The 22,977-nt window shown below is 42.8% G+C and overlaps 2 protein-coding genes across 3 annotated transcripts in view; both read left to right on the top strand.

Moving 5' to 3' along the window:
• RAB23 (RAB23, member RAS oncogene family) overlaps positions 1-22,749 on the top strand; it is a 57,706-nt gene extending 34,957 nt beyond the window's left edge. For both annotated transcript variants that reach the window (XM_040349887.1, XM_040349888.1), the window contains exons 5-7: positions 14,243-14,325; positions 16,916-17,008; positions 20,065-22,749. In XM_040349887.1, coding sequence (XP_040205821.1) covers positions 14,243-14,325; positions 16,916-17,008; positions 20,065-20,204 — 316 coding nt within the window. In that variant the 3' untranslated portion in view covers positions 20,205-22,749. The remainder of the gene's footprint in view (positions 1-14,242; positions 14,326-16,915; positions 17,009-20,064) is intronic.
• Positions 695-4,418, top strand: LOC120936998 (protein ALP1-like). Its single transcript, XM_040349886.1, has 2 exons — positions 695-1,122; positions 3,533-4,418. Exons 1-2 carry the CDS (start codon positions 1,064-1,066, stop codon positions 4,410-4,412), a joined length of 939 nt encoding a protein of 312 aa, XP_040205820.1. The 5' UTR covers positions 695-1,063; the 3' UTR covers positions 4,413-4,418.
• Positions 22,750-22,977: the final 228 nt, after the last annotated feature.

Here is a 22,977-nt window from a genome sequence, read left to right as displayed (position 1 = left end):
TGCTTCAGGGCCAACATACAGTGTGCATGGGGTCTAATGTGTACTAGTATGGACAAGCACCATCTAGTGGCTGCAGACTGGTATTTTTAGCTGGTGTGTTTTCCTATACCAAATGCAGTGTGACAACAAAATATCTTTTAGCAGACGGGTAGCTGGGAACCACTGTGCTAAAGGATTACGATGTTAATTTCCTGATGTGGATTTAACCATGTACAACTGGTGATGGGATTTGATAAAGGTCTATCTAAATGTTAATGAGACTGATGACAAATTCTTTGCAAAGACAGCCAAACGTTATACGTTTTAAATTCTCAACTTTGATGGGCCGCTTTTGCATGTTTTCCGCTTTGCTGGTGTAATGACCTGAGAAAATACAAAGTGACAACTTGTGAAGTTGAATTACTTTGCAGGCTTTTTATAACTAAGTATACATTTTAACTTTTGAGAGTTCTATTTATAAGGATATGTGTTAGGCTGCATTCACACCTAGGCGTAGGCAATAGCGTCGTTTTCAGGCGTTTTTTTTGGCGGTTTGTCGCGCGAATATGCGCGCGTTTGCATACAGCGTTTACCGACGTTTTTGTACCTCGTCTTTTTTCTTATAATCCAATAGGAAAAATGATCATCCCTGACATCACTTGTTGCTATCCTAGGATTTTTATTTTCCTCTTCCTGTGTGAATATACCACTTCCGGGTCATCATTGTGCTTCCCATTCCAAAATGAACGACGATGAGATGGCATGTATGATGGCAGCAGTCACTGCCACCTCGTATATGCTATACCAGGGACAGAGGAGAAGGAAGAGGGCACGGAGATATTGGATCCACCCTGTTATTGCCGGTCGAGAAGAAACAGGTCAATTTTGGGTCCTTTATAAAGATCTCCGAGAGCACGAGGAGAAATTCCTGGACTACACCAGGATGTCTATGAAAAGGTTTGTAAAAATTATCTGTATTCATTGTTTTTGACATTGTACCTTTCCATGTCCACTAAAAACCTCATTTATTGTTATTAACAGCTTTGATGAGTTGCTAGAACTGCTCAGCGGTAGATTACAGAGGATGGACACCTATTTCCGCAATTCCATACCCCCTGTGGAGCGACTTATCATCACACTGAGGTAAAAAGTTCCAAAATGATGCTCTAGTGCCCATAACAAAATTCTATACTCACCATATAACTACCTACCCCCTTCCTACTATTCATGACTCGCCTCACGGTGCCACCATTACATGACAGACTGTGCCCCATTATATGACAGACTGTGCCCCATTACATGACAGAATGTGCCCCATTACATGACAGAATGTGCCCCATTACATGACAGACTGTGCCCCATTACATGACAGACTGTGCCCCATTACATGACAGACTGTGCCCCATTACATGACAGACTGTGCCCCATTACATGACAGAATGTGCCCCATTACATGACAGACTGTGCCCCATTACATGACAGACTGTGCCCCATTACATGACAGAATGTGCCCCATTACATGACAGAATGTGCCCCATTATATGACAGAATGTGCCCCATTATATGACAGACTGTGCCCCATTATATGACAGACTGTGCCCCATTATATGACAGACTGTGCCCCATTACATGACAGACTGTGCCCCATTACATGACAGACTGTGCCCCATTACATGACAGAATGTGCCCCATTACATGACAGAATGTGCCCCATTACATGACAGAATGTGCCCCATTACATGACAGAATGTGCCCCATTACATGACAGACTGTGCCCCATTACATGACAGAATGTGCCCCATTACATGAGACTGTGCCCCATTACATGTCCTGACCTGACCCATTCAGACCGTGCCCTTACCTTTGCGAATCTTGCCCGTATGTTTCTTCAAAAAGACGTGCCACCTACATCTTCTCTTCCGTGACAGGCGTAACATTCAGCGTCCTATGAGGCACTGTGTTCAGTGTTCGTCCATCACGGGGGCCCTCTCGTCCTCGGACGAGAGGGCCTCCGTGATAGGCGGAAAGCAAACACTCCAAACACTATTGCATACATTACCCAATAATATTATATTTGTATATGCATCTAATATTAAAAAACACACGTTTTTATAAGGTCCAAATTTTTTTTTTTTTTTGTAAAATATATTATAAACTATATTCATCCTATTTTTAATTTTTTTTTATTTTTTGGTCAAAAAACAAACTTTAAGCAAACGTTGCTCATAGAAAACAAACAATTTGACTGCAGTTGAACTAGAGTCTGATAACACAACATTACAGTTTTTGGAAACTTGGGGATTCCCCTGGGTCATCCACCGACATGCCAGCGTCTATGTCTTTGCCAAAACTTGACCAATCAGATCTAGATGTTGTACCATGCGGCCAACGTGATGGTGGTGTTGCTGGTGGTTGTGGTGGTGGTGGTGGTGGTGTTGGTGTAGGTTGAGGATTGTAAGGTGGGAGTGTAGGCAGGTGTGTGTAATCGGAAGGGTATGTTGTGCGAAAAGGGTAAGTAGGAGGTTGTGTAGGTAGATGAAATGTTTGTGAAGTCGTAGGATGGTAGGCAGAAGGTGTCGTCTGTGGGCGTCTGTAAGGTGACAGTGTGGAAGTGTGCGTCTGCAGGTACGTCGGATCAGGGAGTGTTGAGGAAGTGTATGCAGAAGGTGGTGTTGGTAGTTGAGGGTGGGTAGAAAGTGTGGCGTCTGAGTCGGGTAAGGTGGTGCGTGTTGAGGTAGGTGGCTGTGAAAAGGTGGTGCTGTGAAGTGACGAAGTGTTGGTGCTGACAGATGTTGCGGGTGTTGGTTAGCATAGGGGCCATACGGTGGTGGTGGTTCTGGGGATAGGTAGGGTTCTTCAGGCGGAATAAATGTGTTGATGTACCGTATGGTACCTGCCAGCATATCGGCTTGTAGGCTTTTGGGAACCCTGTCCATTAACTCCGCCAAACATTGGGCCGACTTGTTTCCGTATGAAGGGGTATTAGTATTACTACCCATTCTGTCCTTCATTTCGGACATAATCTGTAGCATCATTGTCACATTGGGGTCTGATTCCGGAGCTTTTCTTTTGGTCCCCCTCGCAGCTACACGCGGCACCGGCCTTGGCGTTGTCTGCAGCTCTCCCAGAGGTGTTGCCGGCGTAGATTGAGATGAACTGGCCAACTGGCTTTCCGGCTCCAGACCCTCCAGTGTCTGATCACACGAATTTCGGCTGCTGTTATCCATCGCGACAGGGGCGGTCGGAGCAGCTTCCTCCCAGCTGTTTTCAGTCCTGAAAATATAAATGAATTACTATAACTTTTGTATACCAATTGCGTTCACTGTCCTTAGTACAGATAATAGTTTACCTCGCCAAACTCAATGAAGGTCTCAAGAATTCTAATTCCTTAGCATGAATGTATTCTTTGATGTGACATGCCGCCGATCCACTCCTGTTACTTGTTACCAGTCTCATGTATCTTGCATAGGCGTCACGAAAGCTCTTCCATTTGTCTTTTATCTGTTTCACTGTCAAAAACAAAATAAAATAATATATATTATTTTCTTTGTAGATATTTATCAACTGGACAGTCTCTAGGAAGTCTACATTATGCCTTCCGTATAGGCAAGTCGACAGCGAGTTATATTATACGTGACACCTGCTCTGCTATATGGGAGGTTCTCCAGGAAGTAGTGTTCAAGAAACCTACTGCACAGGAATGGGCACAGATTGCGGAGGTATTCTGGCAACGCTGCAACTTTCCTAATTGTGTCGGAGCAATAGATGGGAAGCATATTAGGATTGTGAAGCCCATGAGAAGTGGAAGTGAATTCTTCAATTACAAGAAATATTTCTCTTTTGTATTGATGGCTGTAGCAGATGCAAACTACTGTTTTACTTACATAGACATTGGGTCATATGGGAGCAGCGCGGACTCAACCATCTTTGGAAACTCGAACTTTGGTCAAATGCTGCGATCAGATGATCTTGACCTACCACAATGCCGTCCTCTCCCAGGCACAAATGGCCCTCCACTACCAAGTGTCTTTGTGGGTGATGAGGCCTTTTCTTTGGGGACAAACCTCCTGCGGCCTTATTCGGGGCATAGTTTGACAGAGGAGAGAAGGGTATTCAACTACCGCCTAACCCGGGCACGGCGAGTAGTTGAATGCACTTTTGGAATACTTGCCAATAAGTGGCGGCTTCTGCACACTCCCATAGTGTTAAACATGCAGAATGCCGTCACGGCTGTCAAAGCTGCGTGCGCCTTGCACAATTTTGTAAGGCAGCGCGATGGCTTCGATTTCGAAGAACCGGTTACTGAGACTCTGGAAAGAGCTCAGTGGACTGGTGTCCGTGGGAACAGGCAGGGCTCCCATGTACGGGATCAGTATGCCGCATATTTTATGTCTCCTGAAGGACAGGTGCCATGGCAGCTGGATTCCATTTAATTATTAATATTATTTTTTTTTTGTGAAACTGTCAATGCTTGATGTACTTTTTTGAAGAATACATCATATGCTGTTGTAATAAAATAAAATAAAAATATGTTATTGATGTAGTAAGAAGTCTCATGTTTGTTTTATTTTGAGATTTTTTAAAATTTTGGTGCATTATCACTATGGTATCAAATCGGTGTCATGGTGTCAGGATGGGAACAATAACTCACGGGTCCTGCCTCAGTGGTAACATAGGGTTGTTGGTTACTAGGAAGGGGAGTATCCCCCCAATGGGGGCACTGTACTGTATACATAACTGATGTACTGATGTACTGATAACAATGATGGTATACTAATCCTCCTAGGTGGAATAGTATACCATCATTGTTATCATTGAATAATACAGTGCAGTGCCCCATTGTTTGTGTCAATGGGGGGAATAGTGCGTCAGGACATTGGAAGGCTAGCAAACGGCCAAATCTGACACTCGTGCAGCAGCATAGGTGCTTACAAAAGGTGGTGTCACTAGATATTTTATTTAACCACTTCAAGACGGCAGTCAGCACAAATATTATACGGGCACATTTTGTCTCTTGCAGATAGTGACACAGGTCTGTCACCTCCACCAGTCTACCCTCTTCCCACACGGTTAGAACACTATATTGAGGACACATTCCCTTCCTCACCCCCCTAGTATGGGTATACAAACATTGAATTTCCAAAAAAAACAAATATAATATCTACTTATGTTCATTTTACTTTTCCCCGGAGTTTACCTTTTTTGTCTTTATTTTCCATTTCGGTCCAGTTAGGATATATCTGAGAGGCAATTTTGTCCCATGCCCTCCTCCGCACTGTTCTCAAACTGTAGGATGGATCCTTGATGTCATACAGGCAGGTGTGCTCCTTCACCATGCTAATAAATTTCTCTGTCTCTAGGACGGAAAGTGTATCACCGAGGTCTGATGCCATGCTTGCTGCTGTGTGATACTGATATGCAAAATGGTGATTTTGGGACTTCCTGTTTGAGATTATGTACTTTCTTTTTCATTTTCAGTATTCAAATATGAGCAGCAAAGGCGCAAAAACGCGTGTACATACGCTTGTTGTCGCGCAATACGCGCGTATCCGGCGTTTTACATTGCTTTCAATGGAAAACAAAAAACGCGCGAATTGCGCGACAAAAAAGGGTCCGGAACTTCTTTTGACTACAGGCGATGCGCGTTAGGCGCATCAGCGTGCAGATGTGAACCGTCCCCATTGACTAACATTGTATTTTGTCCCTCTGGCGTTTGTTCGCGTCGCGCTACATGCGACAAAACGCGAAGGTGTGAATGGGGTCTTAAATTTTTTTTTTTTTCCAAAATATTTTATTGAATATTTTAGCAATACAGAAATGTAATACAAGTACATTGCAATAAATTTTCGATGAAGAAAAAGCAAATCAAGATTATGTGAATTACAACATAGACCATGTTATATTATGAACAGCCAAATCGTAAACAGTCTAAACATAGACAAAAAGTTGAGGCTAAATTTATTGAGCATCCATACAGCTCTTAAGAGAGAACATTCAAGTGTGTATAAAAAAAAAAAAAAAAAAAAAAAGGGAAAGGGGGAAGAGGGAAGGATACTAAAAGGGAACACTCCACCCCACACGTTCCGTAAAGGGAGCAATCTGTGAGGGACGATAGGGGGGAGAAAATAATAAGGGTCTATAACATGGCCCAGGGTAGTCATCCAGGGTTTTGAACCAATACGATCTGACCCCCCCCCCCTAAGGATTCTCTTGTAGAACCCGGGGGAATCTATACTCATCTTATATCTTTAGTAACTTTTTACCCTAATCGGTAAAAAAAAAAAAAAAAAAGGGGGGGGTAAAGCATGGGTCAGAGAGGAAAAGGAGGTGCAGGGCCTGGGATAGAATAATGAAGAGTAGATGGGTGACTAAGTAGGTGCAGTGCCTGGCCTCAATGAATCTTTGTAATGTAGCCAACTGTCCCAAGTGATTCTATATTTCTCATGTATGTCCTTAGCTTGGTGTATCAGCCGTTCCATCTCCTCTATTTTGTTGACCCGTGAGCGCCATTCTTCTAGCGTTGGGGGGATTTTAGATTTCCAGTGCAAGGGAATGCATTGGGTTGCTGCATTCACAAGATGGAGCGTTAATGAATTCCGGTACTGTGATTTTGGTATAGGAGTGTGGTGCAATAGGAATTGCGCTGGGGAGAAGGCGATCTGCATGGTAGTAATCTGTACTATACTATCATATATCTCCTTCCAAAATTGAGCCAACGAAGGACAATCCCACCAGATGTGTAATAAAGAGCCTTTCTTCCCGTCACATCTCCAGCAATCTGGAGAAACCGCTGGATAAATTTTGTGGAGTTTTTCGGGTGTCCGGTACCATCTGGTGCAAAGTTTGTATCTGTTCTCCTGTGCTGAGACGTTTATGGAGCCCTTGTGAGTGTAATCCCAGATGCGGTCCCAATCACCGTCAGAAAGGGCAAGAGATAGATCAGTATCCCATGCCGTGCGTATGTTAGAGCTAAGGGCCGCATCTGGGACCAGCAGGGAGTACATTTTGGAAATCAAGTGTCTTTGGGGTTCTTTGGTCACACAAATCTTTTCCAGAGGGGAAAGATCTCTACACCATCGTGATCGCATATGGGTAGACCCAAAAAAATGTTTAAGTTGTAGGTATCTAAAGACCGTCAGATCAATGTGTGGGAGCACTGAGTTCAGATCTGTGTACGTAAGCAAATTACCATTCCGAAAGAATTGATGGGCTCGGAGCGTTTTAAGGTCGGGATCCGTCGTCGCGTGTTTAAAAATGATACCGGGTTTAAAGTCTGGACTTTGGGACAGAGGTGTCAAAGGTCCAGGGGAGGGGACCAGTTTGAGGGCTTTGCATGCGGATTTAAATATTTTAAGTGTGGGGCCAATTAGAGGATGTTCTAGGCAAGCCTTAGGAATCGAGTGGTGTTCCAGCCATGGTAAGTGGGATAAGGGATAGCTAAGGAATGCATTTTCTATTCTAATCCAATCCTTATTCTGACCATGGAGATGCCAATCGACAAGCCTCGTGAGGTGACAGGCTTTATGGTAAAGGGTGATGTCTGGTATACCCAAACCTCCCTTACATTTTGGTTGGACTAGTTTGTTCCAATTTAATCTAGGTGTTTGGCCCGCCCAGAGGAATAACCTGCAATGTTTCTTAAATGTTACGAAAAAGGATTGTGGCAAGGAAATCGGCACTGCTTGGAAGAGGTATAAAATCCGTGGGAGGATACTCATTTTGAGGATCGCTGCCCTACCGAACCATGAAAATCTTCCCTTGTTCCAATCAGCCAGGTCTGCTTTAATAGCCTGAATGGCTGGAAGGAAATTTAGGGTGTATAAGTTTTTCAGATCTTTCGGGATTTTAATACCCAAATATGTAATATGTTCAGATTCCCATTTAAAGGGAAAATTTAGTTTACATAGTTCTACCACCTTGGAAGGGAGAGATACGTTCAATGCTAGTGATTTCTCGAAATTAATTTGAAGGTTGGATAAATTATTAAATATTTTAAAATCTTTAAGAAGGTTGGGGATCGTGGTGATTGGGTCAGAAAGAAACATCAAAATGTCATCCGCATAAGCGGCAATCTTGCACTGTTCTCCCCGGACCTCGACACCTTTGATGGCAGAATTTTCTTTTAACCTTCTGAGAAGGGGTTCCATAGAAAGAATAAAAATAAGGGGGGAGAGGGGACAACCCTGACGCGTACCATTGGTTATGGGGAAGGCATTCGACAGGCGGCCATTGACCCTAACTCGAGCTGTGGGATCCGAGTACAACAATAAAATCATTCGTACAAGGCGAAGTGGCAAACCCATTTTATGTAAAACTGCCGACATGTAATCCCAGGCCACTCTATCGAATGCCTTCTCCGCATCCAGGGATAAGAAAAATCCAGCTTTTTTCGAAGAGGTTAACCAATGGTGCACATTGAGGGCTTTAGTAGAGTTGTCCCTGGCTTCTCTTCCCGGGACAAACCCCACTTGGTCAGTCGAAATAATTCTGTTGATTAGTGGGAGTAAACGATTGGCTAATATTTTTGCGTATAGTTTGACGTCAACGTTTAATAATGAGATCGGGCGGTAATTGCGTACTAGAGTGGTGTCTTTGTTCGGTTTAGGGATTAAAGATATGTGGGCCTCTAAGATGTCTTTAGGATGATAAGGGGAGTCAGGAAGTTCGTTATATGTGGTAAGAAAATTTGGGATCAGTATGTCAGAGAAGGTCTTATAATAACTGACTGGCAGACCATCTGGCCCTGGGCTTTTCCCGGGTTTGAGTTGGTTCAAAGCTTGAATGATTTCCTCCCTGGTGATGGGGTCACCGAGGTTAGATATATCCTCATGGGAGGAGTAAGATGGGCAATGCTTATTTAGGAATTTCTCAATTAAGGTTTTTCTGTCAGTTTTGGGGGATAATCCTGTTTCTGTATGTAAGTTATAGAGGCCGTAAAAGTAACGTACAAACTGTTCGGAAATACCAGTGGTGGTCGATATGGGATCCCCGGAGGGTGATGTGATGTTGTCAATGGTATAAGAAGCTTTCTTCTTTTGGATGGCGGCTGCTAGTAGTTTACCTGATTTATTGCTGTGTTCGTAAAAGAGCTTATTAGTAAGGGTGTATTTCTGTATAAGCTTTTTACGGATTGCTCCTAAAAGTTCTTCTCGTGCTTTTAACAATTCCTCATGAATGTTTGTATCTAGCGTGTTTTTGTGTCTGTGTTCCAAAGCCTTAACTTTATCTGAGAGTTCTTGTATATGTGCTTTTCTTAACTTGGCCCTTTTGGCCGTCAGTGAGATGAGCGTGCCCCGAACCACACATTTGTGTGCAGCCCATACTATTGGTGCCGGTGTATCGGCAGTCGAGTTCTCGACAAAGTAATTTGACAGAACCTCAGAGATGCACACATTGCTTTGGGTATCCAACAGAATGGAGTCATCTAATCTCCAAATTTGTGATTTGGGACGGTGAATGGGGGTCTTAAGGGATAAGGTGATCGGATGGTGATCTGACAGCCACATGGGTTCAATAGTAGCGTCAAGTAATGAGGTTAGGTCATTTTGTGAAAGAAAAAAATAGTCTATACGCGAATATTTCTTGTGTAGAGGTGAGTAATAGGTAAAGTCTTTTCCGTTTGGGTGTAAGGTACGCCAAGCGTCGTGTAGGGATAGTGTAGTCAAGCTTGATTTTATGGCCTTCAAGGCACTGAATTTAAGGCAAGAAGAGCCATTTGATGTATCGAGAGTTGGCATTAAAGGGACATTAAAATCTCCTCCAAGGATAAGTGTACCCTTTTGAAAGGCTGTTAGCTGGTAGAGGACCGTACGAAGAAAGGATACTTGTTTTGTGTTTGGGGCATAGATATTGGCTATGGTATATGTCAAATTATGTAGGGAACCTCGGATAAAGATGAATCTACCTTGGGGGTCCCTTTGGATGTCTGTGATTTGAAGGGGGCATTGTTTGGAAACTAATATCGACACCCCTTTAGATTTCGCAAGCTCATTAGATGCGTGGAAGACCAAGGGGAAATTTCTGTCCGTCAATTTTGGAATTCCGTCTGAGCGAAAGTGAGTTTCTTGGACCAAAGCAATGTGTACTTTCTCCTTTTTAAGGGTATAGAGTAGGCTTGAACGCTTCTCCGGGGTATTTAAACCTCGTGTGTTTAAAGAATAAAGTTTGATGTGGTCTAAAGGTCCCTTCTTTATCGCAGCAGTTGTTGGGGGCGGGATGGGGCACATCTTTGTAGAGGGGAAAACCTAAAAAAAAGGGGGTAAACGTAGGTTGGGGAAGATCTGGGACAGATAAGGGTAAAACTTGCGTCTAAAGAGATTAACTATACAGGGTGTAAATCAACTATGAGGGCCTATGCCCTATTACTTTTAAGTACCGATTAAGTGGAGGAATAAGATCCACACACACTTACTATATACACAGTACAATCGGAGGTGTACAGGGTGCACCAAGTCTTCCACTCCAAAGGGGGTCAGAAGCCCCAGTGCACCACTGTTTTGGGGTTGACCAAAACCAACAACAAAAGCGAAACACCTTAAGTAAACTTTAAATCTTAGATCCAAAAATGAACTGTAAATAACCAGTGTAGTGGGTCCATGCCACCCCAGATTTGAGTCAAACTGAGAGAGTACAAAAATTAAGGAGCGTGTTTAGCAGAGTGTAAGAACCCCTACCCTTTAGTACATAGCCGGGTGTTGGCAGGGTATAGAACAATTTTCTGAATCTCTCAGTGTGAGTCCAACCCCGAGGTATGTATTGGCATCAATGTCCACTATGTTTAGGAATCAAAACAAAACCCAAACAAGAATATATTAATTCTTTATCACTTTGTAAATTATTCAAATAATACCTTCCTACTAGCCAACCTTAAGATACAGTAGAATAGCAGCCCGGGACATATCAATCTGCTACCGGGGCCAAAGAAAGAGAAATAAATGAAGTATTAACCCTACAAGACAAGCCCGGGAGTTTCTACATTCCTGTTGTGATCTATTGATTACTATGAGTATTTCTGGTGTATAATTTAGATGCCTTTTTGCATGTCACTCCCATTCTTGGAATTTTTTGTGTGTCTGTTTACTAAGGTAACGCTGGCATACTATTTTGTTATAGCCAAGACCATAGACTACAAAAGTTAAACTTATAGAGTTATTTAGTCCCACAAGTAGCGTGGGTTACAGGTTCTGATAATGATATTTTGGGAGACTCGCCTCTGCCCTCATCACTATTTAAAGGCATCCGTGAAGCCAAATGTATCCTGGGGGAGGGGGGACTATAGAGAATTGCCCATGTAATATTACATCAGACACAAATGAAAAATGAAAAGAGGAATATTTAGTAGCTATCTCCCTATATTTATGTCAGGGCCTAAAGCATTTCCCTATAGCACTTCTCGGAGTGAGGGAGGTAAGTAAGTACCACCCCGCTGTGTGGGCCTAGTACAGCAAAGCTAACAGTTATACCCTCCCTCACCAAGAGAATATGGCTACAAATAGAGGGTCAACCAGCAATAGCTGTATATTCCTCTAATAAAATGGTTTAAGTGAGACATTCCTCTTAATAGGTGATGGCACAAATTAAACAACAAGCTGTATTAATAATGTTATTGACGAAGAGGATAAGTATGAGATTACATCAGGAGATCACTCACAATTGTCCCTTCTGGCCCTCCGGGTTACCGGGGGAGTTGTCTGATCTTGGTCCCTTCCTGCTCCCGTGGGTCCCTGGGAGAATCTGGAACTGGAGGGAGATCTTCTTCTGCGATAACTTACTGATTGGGTTTCCATGGGTACCTCTGGCGGTTTACCCCATCTACCTACTGAACGACGGTAAGGTGCGTACCAATTGGGCACTGAGATTGGAGGTAGTCCGAGTGTTTCACAGAATCTGGGTAGATCCTCTGGCACTCTCAGTGCCACATTGCGACCTTGGTGTGAGGCAGAAAGGCAAAAAGGAAACTTCCACTTATACCTGATCTCTCTTGATTGCAGGGCTTCCAATAGAGGTTTGAGGTCACGTCTATGTTGTAGTGTAATTCCCGAGAGATCTTGGTATATTTGAACTGGAGCATCTCCGCATTTAAGTTTTTGGCCTCTGGCCCGACTCAGTATCTCTTCTTTCAGCTTGAAGTCGGGCAAGCAACATATCACATCCCTAGGGGGGTCTGTATCTCTCCCCTTGGGGCGGAGGGCCCGATGTATTCTTTCAAAGTCGATATTAGACTGGGGGGGTTTCCCTATAATGGAGTTGAATAGGGTGACGATCTCCTTTTGGACTTGATCTCCCTCAATTACTTCAGGCAATCCCCTCACCCGCAGGTTCCGGCGGCGACCTCTGTTGTCAAGGTCCTCTAAATGACGATTTACATCTCTCAGCTGGAGGGTATGGTCGTCTATTTTCCTGGTAGATTTCTGGAGCACCATGTCATGGTCATCTATTGTCTGTTCGGTGCGAGAGACCCTATCAGACAAGGAGCGTAGATCAATACGGAGTTCTGCGATGGCTGCAGAAAGGGTGTCTTTTATGTCAGCCGCCACTGACTTTAGATCCAGGATGCTAAGGTGAGGTAAAGTGTTGGTGCCGGTCCCGGCCTGGTCTCTTATCGGTGGATGCGATGGGTCTAATTCATGCGTCATGAGCACTATGTCAGCTTGTGACTGGGGACTAGATTGCGACAGGGTCTGAATTTGAGGGGACCCTCGGCGGTTCGTCGCCATATTTCCACGGGGGGTGCGAAACTGTACCGCTGTGTTTTGACCCTGTTGCTCTGTATTTTCCCTCGGGGATCGGGAGCGAGATGCTGAAGAACGTCGGGAAGCAGTGCCCATGCTATCCAGTTCCCACTAAGAGCAGGTATCTGTCATCAGTTATAAACAGCCAGCTAGTCAATTGTTCTCCATTCTGTCAGACAGGCTAATGTCACGGTTCAGCAGCAGTAGTCCCTTGTGAGGTGAGGGGGATTTATAATAATGTTTCTCTGGGAAGTGTACAATGTGGGAGCAGATAGCTAACTGGCACTCAGCCACTGTGGGGTTAAACAGTCAGCTTCAGGGTGGGCCAATATGGTTGCCAGGCCAAGGGTGCATAAAAAGTACATATAACGGTTGTGGCCTCTCAAACAGCTCAACCCCGGGCCGAATGCATGGAAGCAAAGTCCCCTGTCCCTCTGGTAATCACCTCAGAGGGTTTAGGAGCAATGGGGGACAAAGAGGGACAGTGGTGAGTGAGGGAGGTCTTCTGTGAGGGGATCAATATGGCTGCCAAGCGTGAGGTACCTGAGGTCTTTCTGGTCTGCAGGATAGGCTGTGCTGTACCTCAGTGATGTCCCCCGGTCTTGCTGACCCTTCTCCAGGGGGTGTTAGAGTGTTAGCTCACTCGGTGAGTCCTGGAGTGATGCTGAGAGCCGCCGCCGGGGGGCCAAAACGGCCGCGACTTCCGTGACTAGGCCGAAGCCGCGGTCTTTCCTATGGCGCCTCCCCGGATTCGGTAACGCTGTGTCCGGCGGTCTCGGGTGGTGTTTTTTGCCCCAAAAGTTGCCAGGAGTGGATGTAGGGTGGGTATGGCTACCTTGTGGGATACTTCCCACTCACAAATGCTGCCAAAAATCGCTGCTTAAGCCTTTGGGCTGTCTGAGGTGGCAGGAGCTTCTCAGTTAGGCGTCCATCCCTGCTGCTGGCTCGGCCACGCCCCCTCGGGTCTTAAAGTGTGTCTATGAATCTGTTCGAGCCTAAACTGAATGGAGATGCACTTGGATCAGTCTAGTGTGCAATTTCACAAGGAACTTTTGGAATATTGTCTGCACATCTACTTGGATGTTTTGCTAAGCACTGGGCAGAGCATCTAAATGGCAAGCTTAAACTCTAGTGTCAGGCTTCGGGGGTGGGTATTCTTGTCGGGATCCCTGCAGAGCCTGGACTGGCTCTGTGACATCAGTTGATTTTAGCCCACTGTTGGATGAATCTGGGTTACAGTAGTGCATAAATAAGTGCAATGTTGTGACCCACAGGAGAAGAGTTTTGTTGTCCTTTAAAATGTATTGTAACTTTGTCCAAGAAAATAGACCTATGAAGAAATAAAGACAGAGATGTAGTAGTGATCCTATAGTATGTACATCAATTCCATGGCTGGAACCATGTAATTTTAGCATTTTAGGTTGATAAGGAGAGAAAATGAAGGGGTGATGGTATGGGGAAAATCCCCATTTTTTTTTGTTTGTTTGTTTTTTAGTCTTTAACCTTGTATTGTTTTTGTTCATTTATTTTAGTGAAGAGGCAGAAGCTCTTGCCAAGAGGTTAAAACTGCGATTTTACAGGACATCTGTTAAGGAAGATCTAAATGTTACTGAAGGTGAGTGATGTCATGCATACTATAGTTTATTTCACCCAGTGTGTAAGAAAAAGCCCTCAATGACCTGATGATGTTATTGAAGCCTATATATCCATACCAGTTCTGCAGTTTCTGTTTCTGTTTTTATATATATATATATATATAATCTTTAATGGAAGGCTTTTTCTTGGCATACAGTGTTAAAATATTCCCTGTACCTCCTTTTGATTATATTTCAAATACCCATTTTCAAACCATAAGTACAACGTTTAAAAGTTGCCTTTTTGTAAAAATACCAAAATATGTTGTCCTCGTTATTCCGATTACAATACCTAAATGCCATAAGTATATTTTTTCTTTATAGTCTATTGGGTGGAAACAGGAACTCTTGGACTCTCAGGTTATACTGCCACCTTCAGGAGAAATGGACACTGGCAAAAAAAAGCTATTGCTCAGTACAACATAATGCTGCCCACATTCATCATGCTGCAATTTTTTGCTAGTGTTTTCAGAGTCGGCATTGACTTTTGCACTGGGATCCTGACCTTTTTAGCTCTTGTGTGAAGGGGGCTCCTTATGGTCTAGATCAGGTAACCACCTCTGACTCATGTCACTAAGGGCCAGTTCATACCAGACGCAGTTCCGTTCAGTTCCGTGTTCTTTTTTTTCTGCACAAAATGCATGCATAGTGTTTTCCATGTATTCCAATGGCTCTAGTTGGCTCTAGTTCACACCATGCAGTCAGTTTCCGGTCAGTTTCTGCACCGGAAACTGACTGCATGGTGTGAACTAGAGCCATAGGAATACATGGAAAACGCAGTGCATGAATTTTTAGTGCAGAAAAATGCACACGAAACTGTAAGGAACTGCGTCTGGTGTGAACTGGCCCTAAGCGTCTTTCTTACTGAACAAACCTCACTGATATTCTGCCCGTTTCTGCGATCGTTCTCTGGAAAGGCAGAGAGGAAGAGAGAGATCCCTTCTAATCAGGAACACAGATGTCCCAGAAATGAGAAACAATAAAACTATGAAACAAAGTTGTATATCTCTCCCTCAGCCCTCACAGGAAATTGTTAATAAACAAAGAAGCAGCTACTATAATGAGGTATAAATGTATCAAAATATGTCAAAGTAAAAATTCACTCAAACATTAGAAGCGCTATTAAAGCGGGGGTTCACCCAAAAATAAATTTTTAACATTACATTCAGCCGAGTTGTCCCAATGACAATGGGCTTTTTTTTTTTTTCTCGTACATACCGTATTTTCACCGCCGCTTCTGGGTATGTCTTCTGCGGGACTGGGCGTTCCTATCTGATTGACAGGCTTCTGACCGTCGCGTACAGCGCGTCATGAGTTGCCGAAAGAAGACGAACGTCGGTGCGGCTCTATATGGCGCCTGCGCACCGACGTTCGGCTTCTTTCGGCAACTCGTGACGCGCAGTATGTGACAGTCGGAAGCCTGTCAATCAGATAGGAATACCCAGTCCCGCAGAAGACATACCCGGAAGCGGCGGTGAAAATACGGTATGTATGGGGGGAAAAAAACAACCGATTGTCATTAGGACAACTCGGCTGAATGTAATGTTAAAAATTTATTTTTGGGTGAACCTCCACTTTAAGATCTAGTAACCATAAAACCACACAAAGTATTAAAGTCCATTTAAAACTGTAATAATCCGCTTATTGAGAGTCCATTGTGGAAAAGAGATAAATGTGATGTGAATCGTCGGATAAGAAAGTAGCACTCCCAGATTAATTTGGTTCCTTTCACCACATCTTCAAATTTATCGTTTACTTATTGTGGCGCACAGCAACACCTTTTTGGTTATGTTGCTGCACTGCAGACTTCTTGTATCAAAAGCTTTTGTTCTACATGGCCCTCAAGGCACTATGTCTCTTTGGATTGTTTCTAGATTATCTCGGATGCTACAGCAAAAGTACCCATCTTGATTAAAAACCTAAGGAATAGACCACCAAGTTGTCACACCTCTCTGATTCTTCATCAAAACCCTCCAAGCTAGGTTCCCAATCCACCCACTAAAACTGGCCCTTAAAATCTGCCAACAAGCTTTCCTTGGCATTCTGGCAAGCCACACTTTCCAGAATGGGGTACACTTGGAAAATGTACATCTCTGAAGCTTGTGTGCAGGAAATGGGATCCCAGCACTACAAACTAGTGTTGCCCCCTGCCCGCTCCTTTTTCTATTTACTCCCAACCTTCCTGTCTCACCACACAAATTGGCAGATTTCTATTTAGCTCATTTAGGTCTTCTGGATGAAGGTATTGCTGCCTTTTTCTCACCGGACGGCCACTTTCTTTACCAGTTATTGGTCAGTTCTCTTCACATAAATTATCCAGGGGTGGGACCCCAGTTCTGTTTTTTCTCACTATTTTAGTCACTTTGTGTCCCTCTCACAGCGCAGTCACTATTTTTTTTTCACACTTCTTATTTTTCACAGATTGCTGCCTTAGTTAGGCAAAACAAGTTTAGGTGTGTTCTCCTCCAACTTGTTCACAAACAGTGCCTTCACAGATTACAGATTGTAAGTAGAATGTGATATGTATATAATATTCTCTGCATCTAATAAGATCCGCGTATTCTTTTTCAGTTTTTAAATATTTGGCTGACAAGTATTTGCAAAGGCTAAAGCAACAGACAGCAGAAGACACAGAAGTTCTACACACAGGTGGCAACAAAATAGGTATGAACCACCATTAAGGTATTTTATAAGAAGCAAACGCAGATCAATGGTTGTTCAGCTTAAAGTGTATCTTGCAGTCCTTTGTCTTAAAACAGGACATACTTACCTGCTCTGTGCATTGACTTTGCCCAGAGCAGCCACGATCCTTCTCTTTTTGTGTCCCCTGCCAGCACTTCTCCCCCCCCCCCCAAGCTTCTTGCTATGGGGGCATTTGTGGGTGTTCGCTCTTGAACTCTGCTCTGTTTGTCCATAAGGCCCACAAACCGGGGCTCAGCTCCGCCCCTGTCACTGGCTCTGATTGACAGTAGCAGGAGACAATGGCTCCTGCTGCTGTATCTGAGCCAACGAGAGACCCAGAACAGCCTCAGCTGGACATTGCTGGATGGAGATTTTGCTCAAGTAATTATGTAGGGGGGGGGGGGGTGCGGGTCTGTGTGGGAAACTTGCATGCAGATGGGTTTTTATCTTACTGCATTAACGGCCACTTTAAGTTGTACAGTAGAATGTGGATTGATGATTGACCCTTTCATGATCAGCTGCATCTGTCAAAATGCCTCTCTGTGTGAAGCACAGTGATGGGTGAGCCAGGTTTGCTTGTAAACAATCCTGTGATTCCCTATCATGCAAATTACAAAATCCCGAACCAGTCAGTATGTTACCCAATTGTTAGTGTGACATCAGGGCTGTTAGCGACAGCCAGTTTCAGAACTAGAAGTGAACACAGCTGCATACTCCTAGTTTTGAAGTCGATTATTAATTACCCTTCTCTTAGTAGGGGAACCTATGCTAAAAAAACATTAATTTACAGAAATCAGTTAAGTGTAGATGAATATGGAGTGTTAAATTCACTCGCCCTATGTCATCAATCCCACAGTGTGTATCCTTGTAGCCAGGACCCTGTAGACACGGATTTTGGATGTAAAGGATACAGCAGGAGCCCAGAATTAGGACATTGAAGCAGCACATCTGTGGATCAGGGACACAAAAGTGATGCAATGTATATGCTATACTCGTCCTCTGTTGACAAACTGTACTTCCTGACATCTTATTCAGGGCTGGCTCACACCAGATGTGTTGGGCTGCACAGGGCAGCCTTAACCAATACATAGACAAAGCTTTGTTCCCCATCATAGCAGCTCAGAAAACCATGCTGTGGTGGTGTGCACTGAAAAAAGTATGACATGCAGTGTGATGGTACAACACCATCCACTAAATTACGTTGCACTTAAGCCAGTGGAACTGAGTGAAATTTTACTTTGTGACATTAAAGTTTAAAAAAAAAAAAAAAAAAAAAAAAAAGGTTTATCCGACTCAGCTAATTGTTAACATAGAGATGACCTACAAAGTGCATAAACGGATGAAAACATTTGTTGTGTTTACCCGTTGACTTTAAAAAGGCATACAATTTTCCAGGAACATTGTAAACATTGAGGCTCACACTGGCCTGTGCTCTAAAAAGCAAGCCACCACAGACCACTTGCCAAAGTGCTGCTAAATAAGCAGCCTCTATCAAGTATTCAGGAGGCGATCCTGCAGCCTCCAGCATGCCTGGTGTTTTTTGTTTTGTTCTCCACCCTTTTTGACAAGTGTCGGTTTTTTAGTGAGGTTGAAAAGGCAAACCAAGCATTTGGCTTGCAGTTGTGGAGCTGCCATATTGATTGGCTACGTTTGACAGGCGCTGCTGCCTGTCAACTCGTCGTGCCATATAAAATTTTGGCCACAGCATGTAAACAGACTCCTCTGTCTTTATTATACCCTTTAGGGGTGGGAACTGCGGCTTAGCCACTTGTTTTTACCACAGCATATCTGACAAAGGCCTTAGGCCCCATTTTACACCTGCAAATGACTTGGTGGGGGTTCCTAATGATTAGCTGCAGACGGCAACCCTATTTTAAGCAATGGATGGCTGACAGCTTGCACAGGTAATCGCAGTGGCATGCATATAGTTCTAATGGAATGATTACCTGCGACCAGCCCTGGACACAGAAAGTGACAATTATGCCACATGTTTGGTATCGCCACACATGCTAAAGGGAGAACAAAAACTCTACAGCCATCATTGGTGGTTGTCGATGAGATGTAAAGGCTTCTAAAGTGACGCCTCTTTACAATTTTGAGTACCCTCGCATTTCAACCTCAACACAACCTCATCTTTTTTATATTTTGGCAAAAAACGATATTGTGATTGTGTGCCCTAAAACTAACTTTAGTGTATTTTACTGCATATGTAGGTTTGATCTCTACATTTGGGGGGGGGGGGGGGGTTTAAATAATCAAGCCTAAAATTTGCATTGTAACTTGCAAAAAAACTCTGGTTAGACCACATCTGGAGTATTCTGTCCAGTTCTGGTCACCAGTCCTCAGAAGGGATGTGCTGGAACTGGTCAGAGTCCAAAGAAGGGAAACAAAACTAATAAGGGGACTGGACGACCTCAATTATGAGAAACGACTGCAAGTACTAAATGTATTCTCGCTGGAGAAGCAACGCTTGAGAGGGGACATGATAGCTATCTACAAATACCTCAATGGGGATCCCAGCATAGGAAAAAATCTATTCAGTCTCAGGGAGTGTAAGAGGACACAGGGCCACACAATGAGATTGGAGGAGAAGCGGTTTAACCTTTAAACTGCGCAGGGGGGTTTTCACTGTCAGGGCAATAAGACTACGGAACGTCCTTTCACAATCGGTGGTGGCAGAGGGGAGTATGGACATTTTTTAAAAGATGTACATCTTTAAGATCACAACATACAAGGATATGGGAAATAACTATAGGCCCTGACACATGTACACCTACACGAGTTGAACTATTGTCTTTATTCAACCTTACCTACTATGTAATGAAAATGCCCCAGGCAGTGAAAAGCAAAGTGTGGACACAACACCTATTGATGTAACTTTTTTATTTTTTTCTCTTCTACTGTTTAAGCACTTTGTAGGTTGTTGCAACGAATAGTTTTATTTCCAGCATCCTCATTGTACAGCATTGTTTAACATGTGTTCTTTTCACAATAATCAGACTTTCCAGTGCCGTTCAAGTATCCTCTTCATCTTTTAGGGGTATTTAATACAGCAGGTGGCAGCCACTCTGGCCCAAAGGCTGATGCTATGAATGGAGGGAATGTAATTAGTCTACGGCCAAACAAGCAGAGGACCAAGAAGAACAAAAGTCCTTTCAGCAGTTGTAGCCTGCTCTAGAACTGTTCTGTACAAATAACAAAAATAGGTGAACTGCAAACCGGGGACTACAGTGCAATTACTTTAACACAGGAATACAGCCACTTCCGGAAAAAGTTCGAGAGGGATGCCTCAGAAGAATTGTTATGTGGACTCTTATGCCACCTAGTGTTTGACAATGACATCACAATTTATAAACTGTTAAAAGGTTTCTCAACCGAAAAAAAAATGCTGCCCAATTTTTTATTTTTATTTTTTGTGATATTGAACAAACCCATAAACTGGTACTAACTAGTATTTAAACTAAATTCGTTATTTAATATGAGAGATTATTGACCTAGTTGCAAATACCATGGAATAACATGGTAAACACTACTTGTACCTGTGCAATATTAATCTAACACACAAGATATTTCCTACAGTCTATCTTCCCATCAAGGATGTTTATTGCCATTTTCATTAAATCTGATACTTATATTTTTCATATAATATTTAATATTCAATTCTAAAAGGATGTGCTGATATAAATGTTTTGGGACATTAATTAATGTACTGATGTGCATAGTGCCAAACTCCTTGCCATTGCGCTGCTAATATAAGTTTTGGGTTTGTTTTGTTTTTTAAATGACTATTCATTAAATATATTCTATTCACACTGTAATAAGAGGCTGGTATGAGGCTGTTAGCCTATACTGCAGACTGGTATAAGGAGAAAAGTTCCACATTTTCCCAAGCAAACCACTGTTTATTTCCTCTGTGGCTATTATCTATATTACACAAATTTGAATGACAGACTGGTATCTGTGGATATACTTTTAAAGGATTTGTCTATCCTAAAGCTGACATTGTTGTGTTCCTATTCAGTGGGTCCCCTTTCATTGTGCAGTGTCAATCCTTTTCTTACATTGTCCATAATTTAAAGTAAAATCCATCAGCATTTCTCCAAGTAATGGCTGCAACTGGTGGTTTGATCTGGTAACTGTCTGGAGTCCATAGGGGAATATACCATGTCTGTGGGTTAATATTTACAACAATCTAAATCTGCAATGTTAATTTTTTGGTGGACTCCTCATATCAGACATTCCTTCCTGTCCATGTCTTAAAGATGTTTTGTATAAACAAATTTCACACAGAAGCCTTGTGTAGTCTCTTGAGTGGCCTGATTATTTTACTGTTCTTTAAAAGATTTTTTTTCATGGCTTTGTTTAGTATTTGTATGCTAAAAAATCTATTAGTTTACAGCATAGTCTGGTTTGAATTCTGAATTGGGTTGTAACTAGCACACCCTCAGTCATTATCAAATGATCACCTCTTATAGATCTGTCTTGTGTAACCTATACATATAAATATTATGAGGTTTATGCTAAAGTTGGAATACTTTAGCCAGACCATCGCCTTTCTATTTTTAAAAGACGTTTGGAATGTTGCGTATCAATGCCTCTTTGTGTTAATGTATAGTACATTGTAGTGATTGGAGGGTGACTACGTATGCTAAAGATGTATGGATCAAATTAAACTAACTGGTTGTTTTTTTTTATAAATGGGGCACCACCAAGACCTCCCTGTTAAATTATTTTTATAGGCTTGTTAATCCCATCCACTGTAAGAAGTCAAATCTTTACAATGCCAGTTACAAGGACCAGGCACTAAAACGTTGTAAATATCCCATAATGCCGGAATAGAGAATGCCCACCAGAACCTACTGGATAATTTTCCAGCCACATACAAAGTCTGCTAGTTTCGAAAATACACTCACAAATGCTAATTGTTTACATTGCATTCGTAGAAGCGCATGGTTACCTATATTTTATTTGTTTGGCAGCGTTTGCCATTGGACCAGCTTAAGCTTCAAAATGGATAACACAAAGACAAACCTCAACTCAGGTGCACTTTACTTACTAAATTTACCAAACCAGCCCACACATCAGTCTGGAATCTGCAGAGTTTTAATATGCACAGAATGTTCTGCTTGTACAGAATCGGTGTGAGAGCTGTTGCGACCATTAATCATTTATTATTCACACTACAGCCCATTGTGGGGTTTAACGTGTAACTTGAGGCATATCCTTTCTTCCCTCCCCCCCTTTTTCTTTTTTTTCCGTTTTGGATAGAGTGTAGAGGGATTAGAACACATGTCTATTTTTTACTGCTATCTGTGCCCATGTTAGGAAGATTCACCCTCTCTATTTGTCCTGTTAATCATGATCATTGAAAGTTTTTTGAGTTGACATCAGGGCAATCTTCCAATGGGAACACTAGTTCTGGTGACACACCAGGATTCCCTGGCTTTGGAGAGATTTCCTGTTTTGGCTATGGGACAGGGAATGAAGGAAAATTTCCCCAATGGGACACCGATGGCAAAAAACCTGATGGGAGTTTATAACCCTCCCTACTCTGTTTAAAAAGGGTGGGGGGGATGTGTTGCCTTTAGTTAAACTTTTAAAGGATTTCATGGTAAAATTTCTTGTTTAGGATGGTTTAAAGCAGAATACAAGTTTGAGTATCTGTATATTAACAATGGAATATTTATTATCTTGTATAAATAAACCACTTTGAAAAACTGTCATCTTTGTCTGTAGCTTTGTCAAGGTTTAACAAGTAGTTACCCAGCTAGACTTGGGTAAAAATGCAGTTTAACCACATACAGAAAGTAAAAATTTTTAATAAATGGATTTCAGTTGGAGCATTTTTCGTCAAAGCATTACATAATGGTTACTAGAGATTTACGCCTGACCACTACATAAGATCAGCCATATGTCCCCTCAGATCTGCGCCTCGTGCGCATATCGTCACG

Source organism: Rana temporaria, chromosome 4 (assembly GCF_905171775.1).
Source record: "Rana temporaria chromosome 4, aRanTem1.1, whole genome shotgun sequence".
Taxonomy (NCBI): Eukaryota; Metazoa; Chordata; class Amphibia; order Anura; family Ranidae; genus Rana; species Rana temporaria.
Note: the sequence above shows the minus strand (reverse complement) of the source record. Positions and strands in the feature narration are given on the sequence as shown.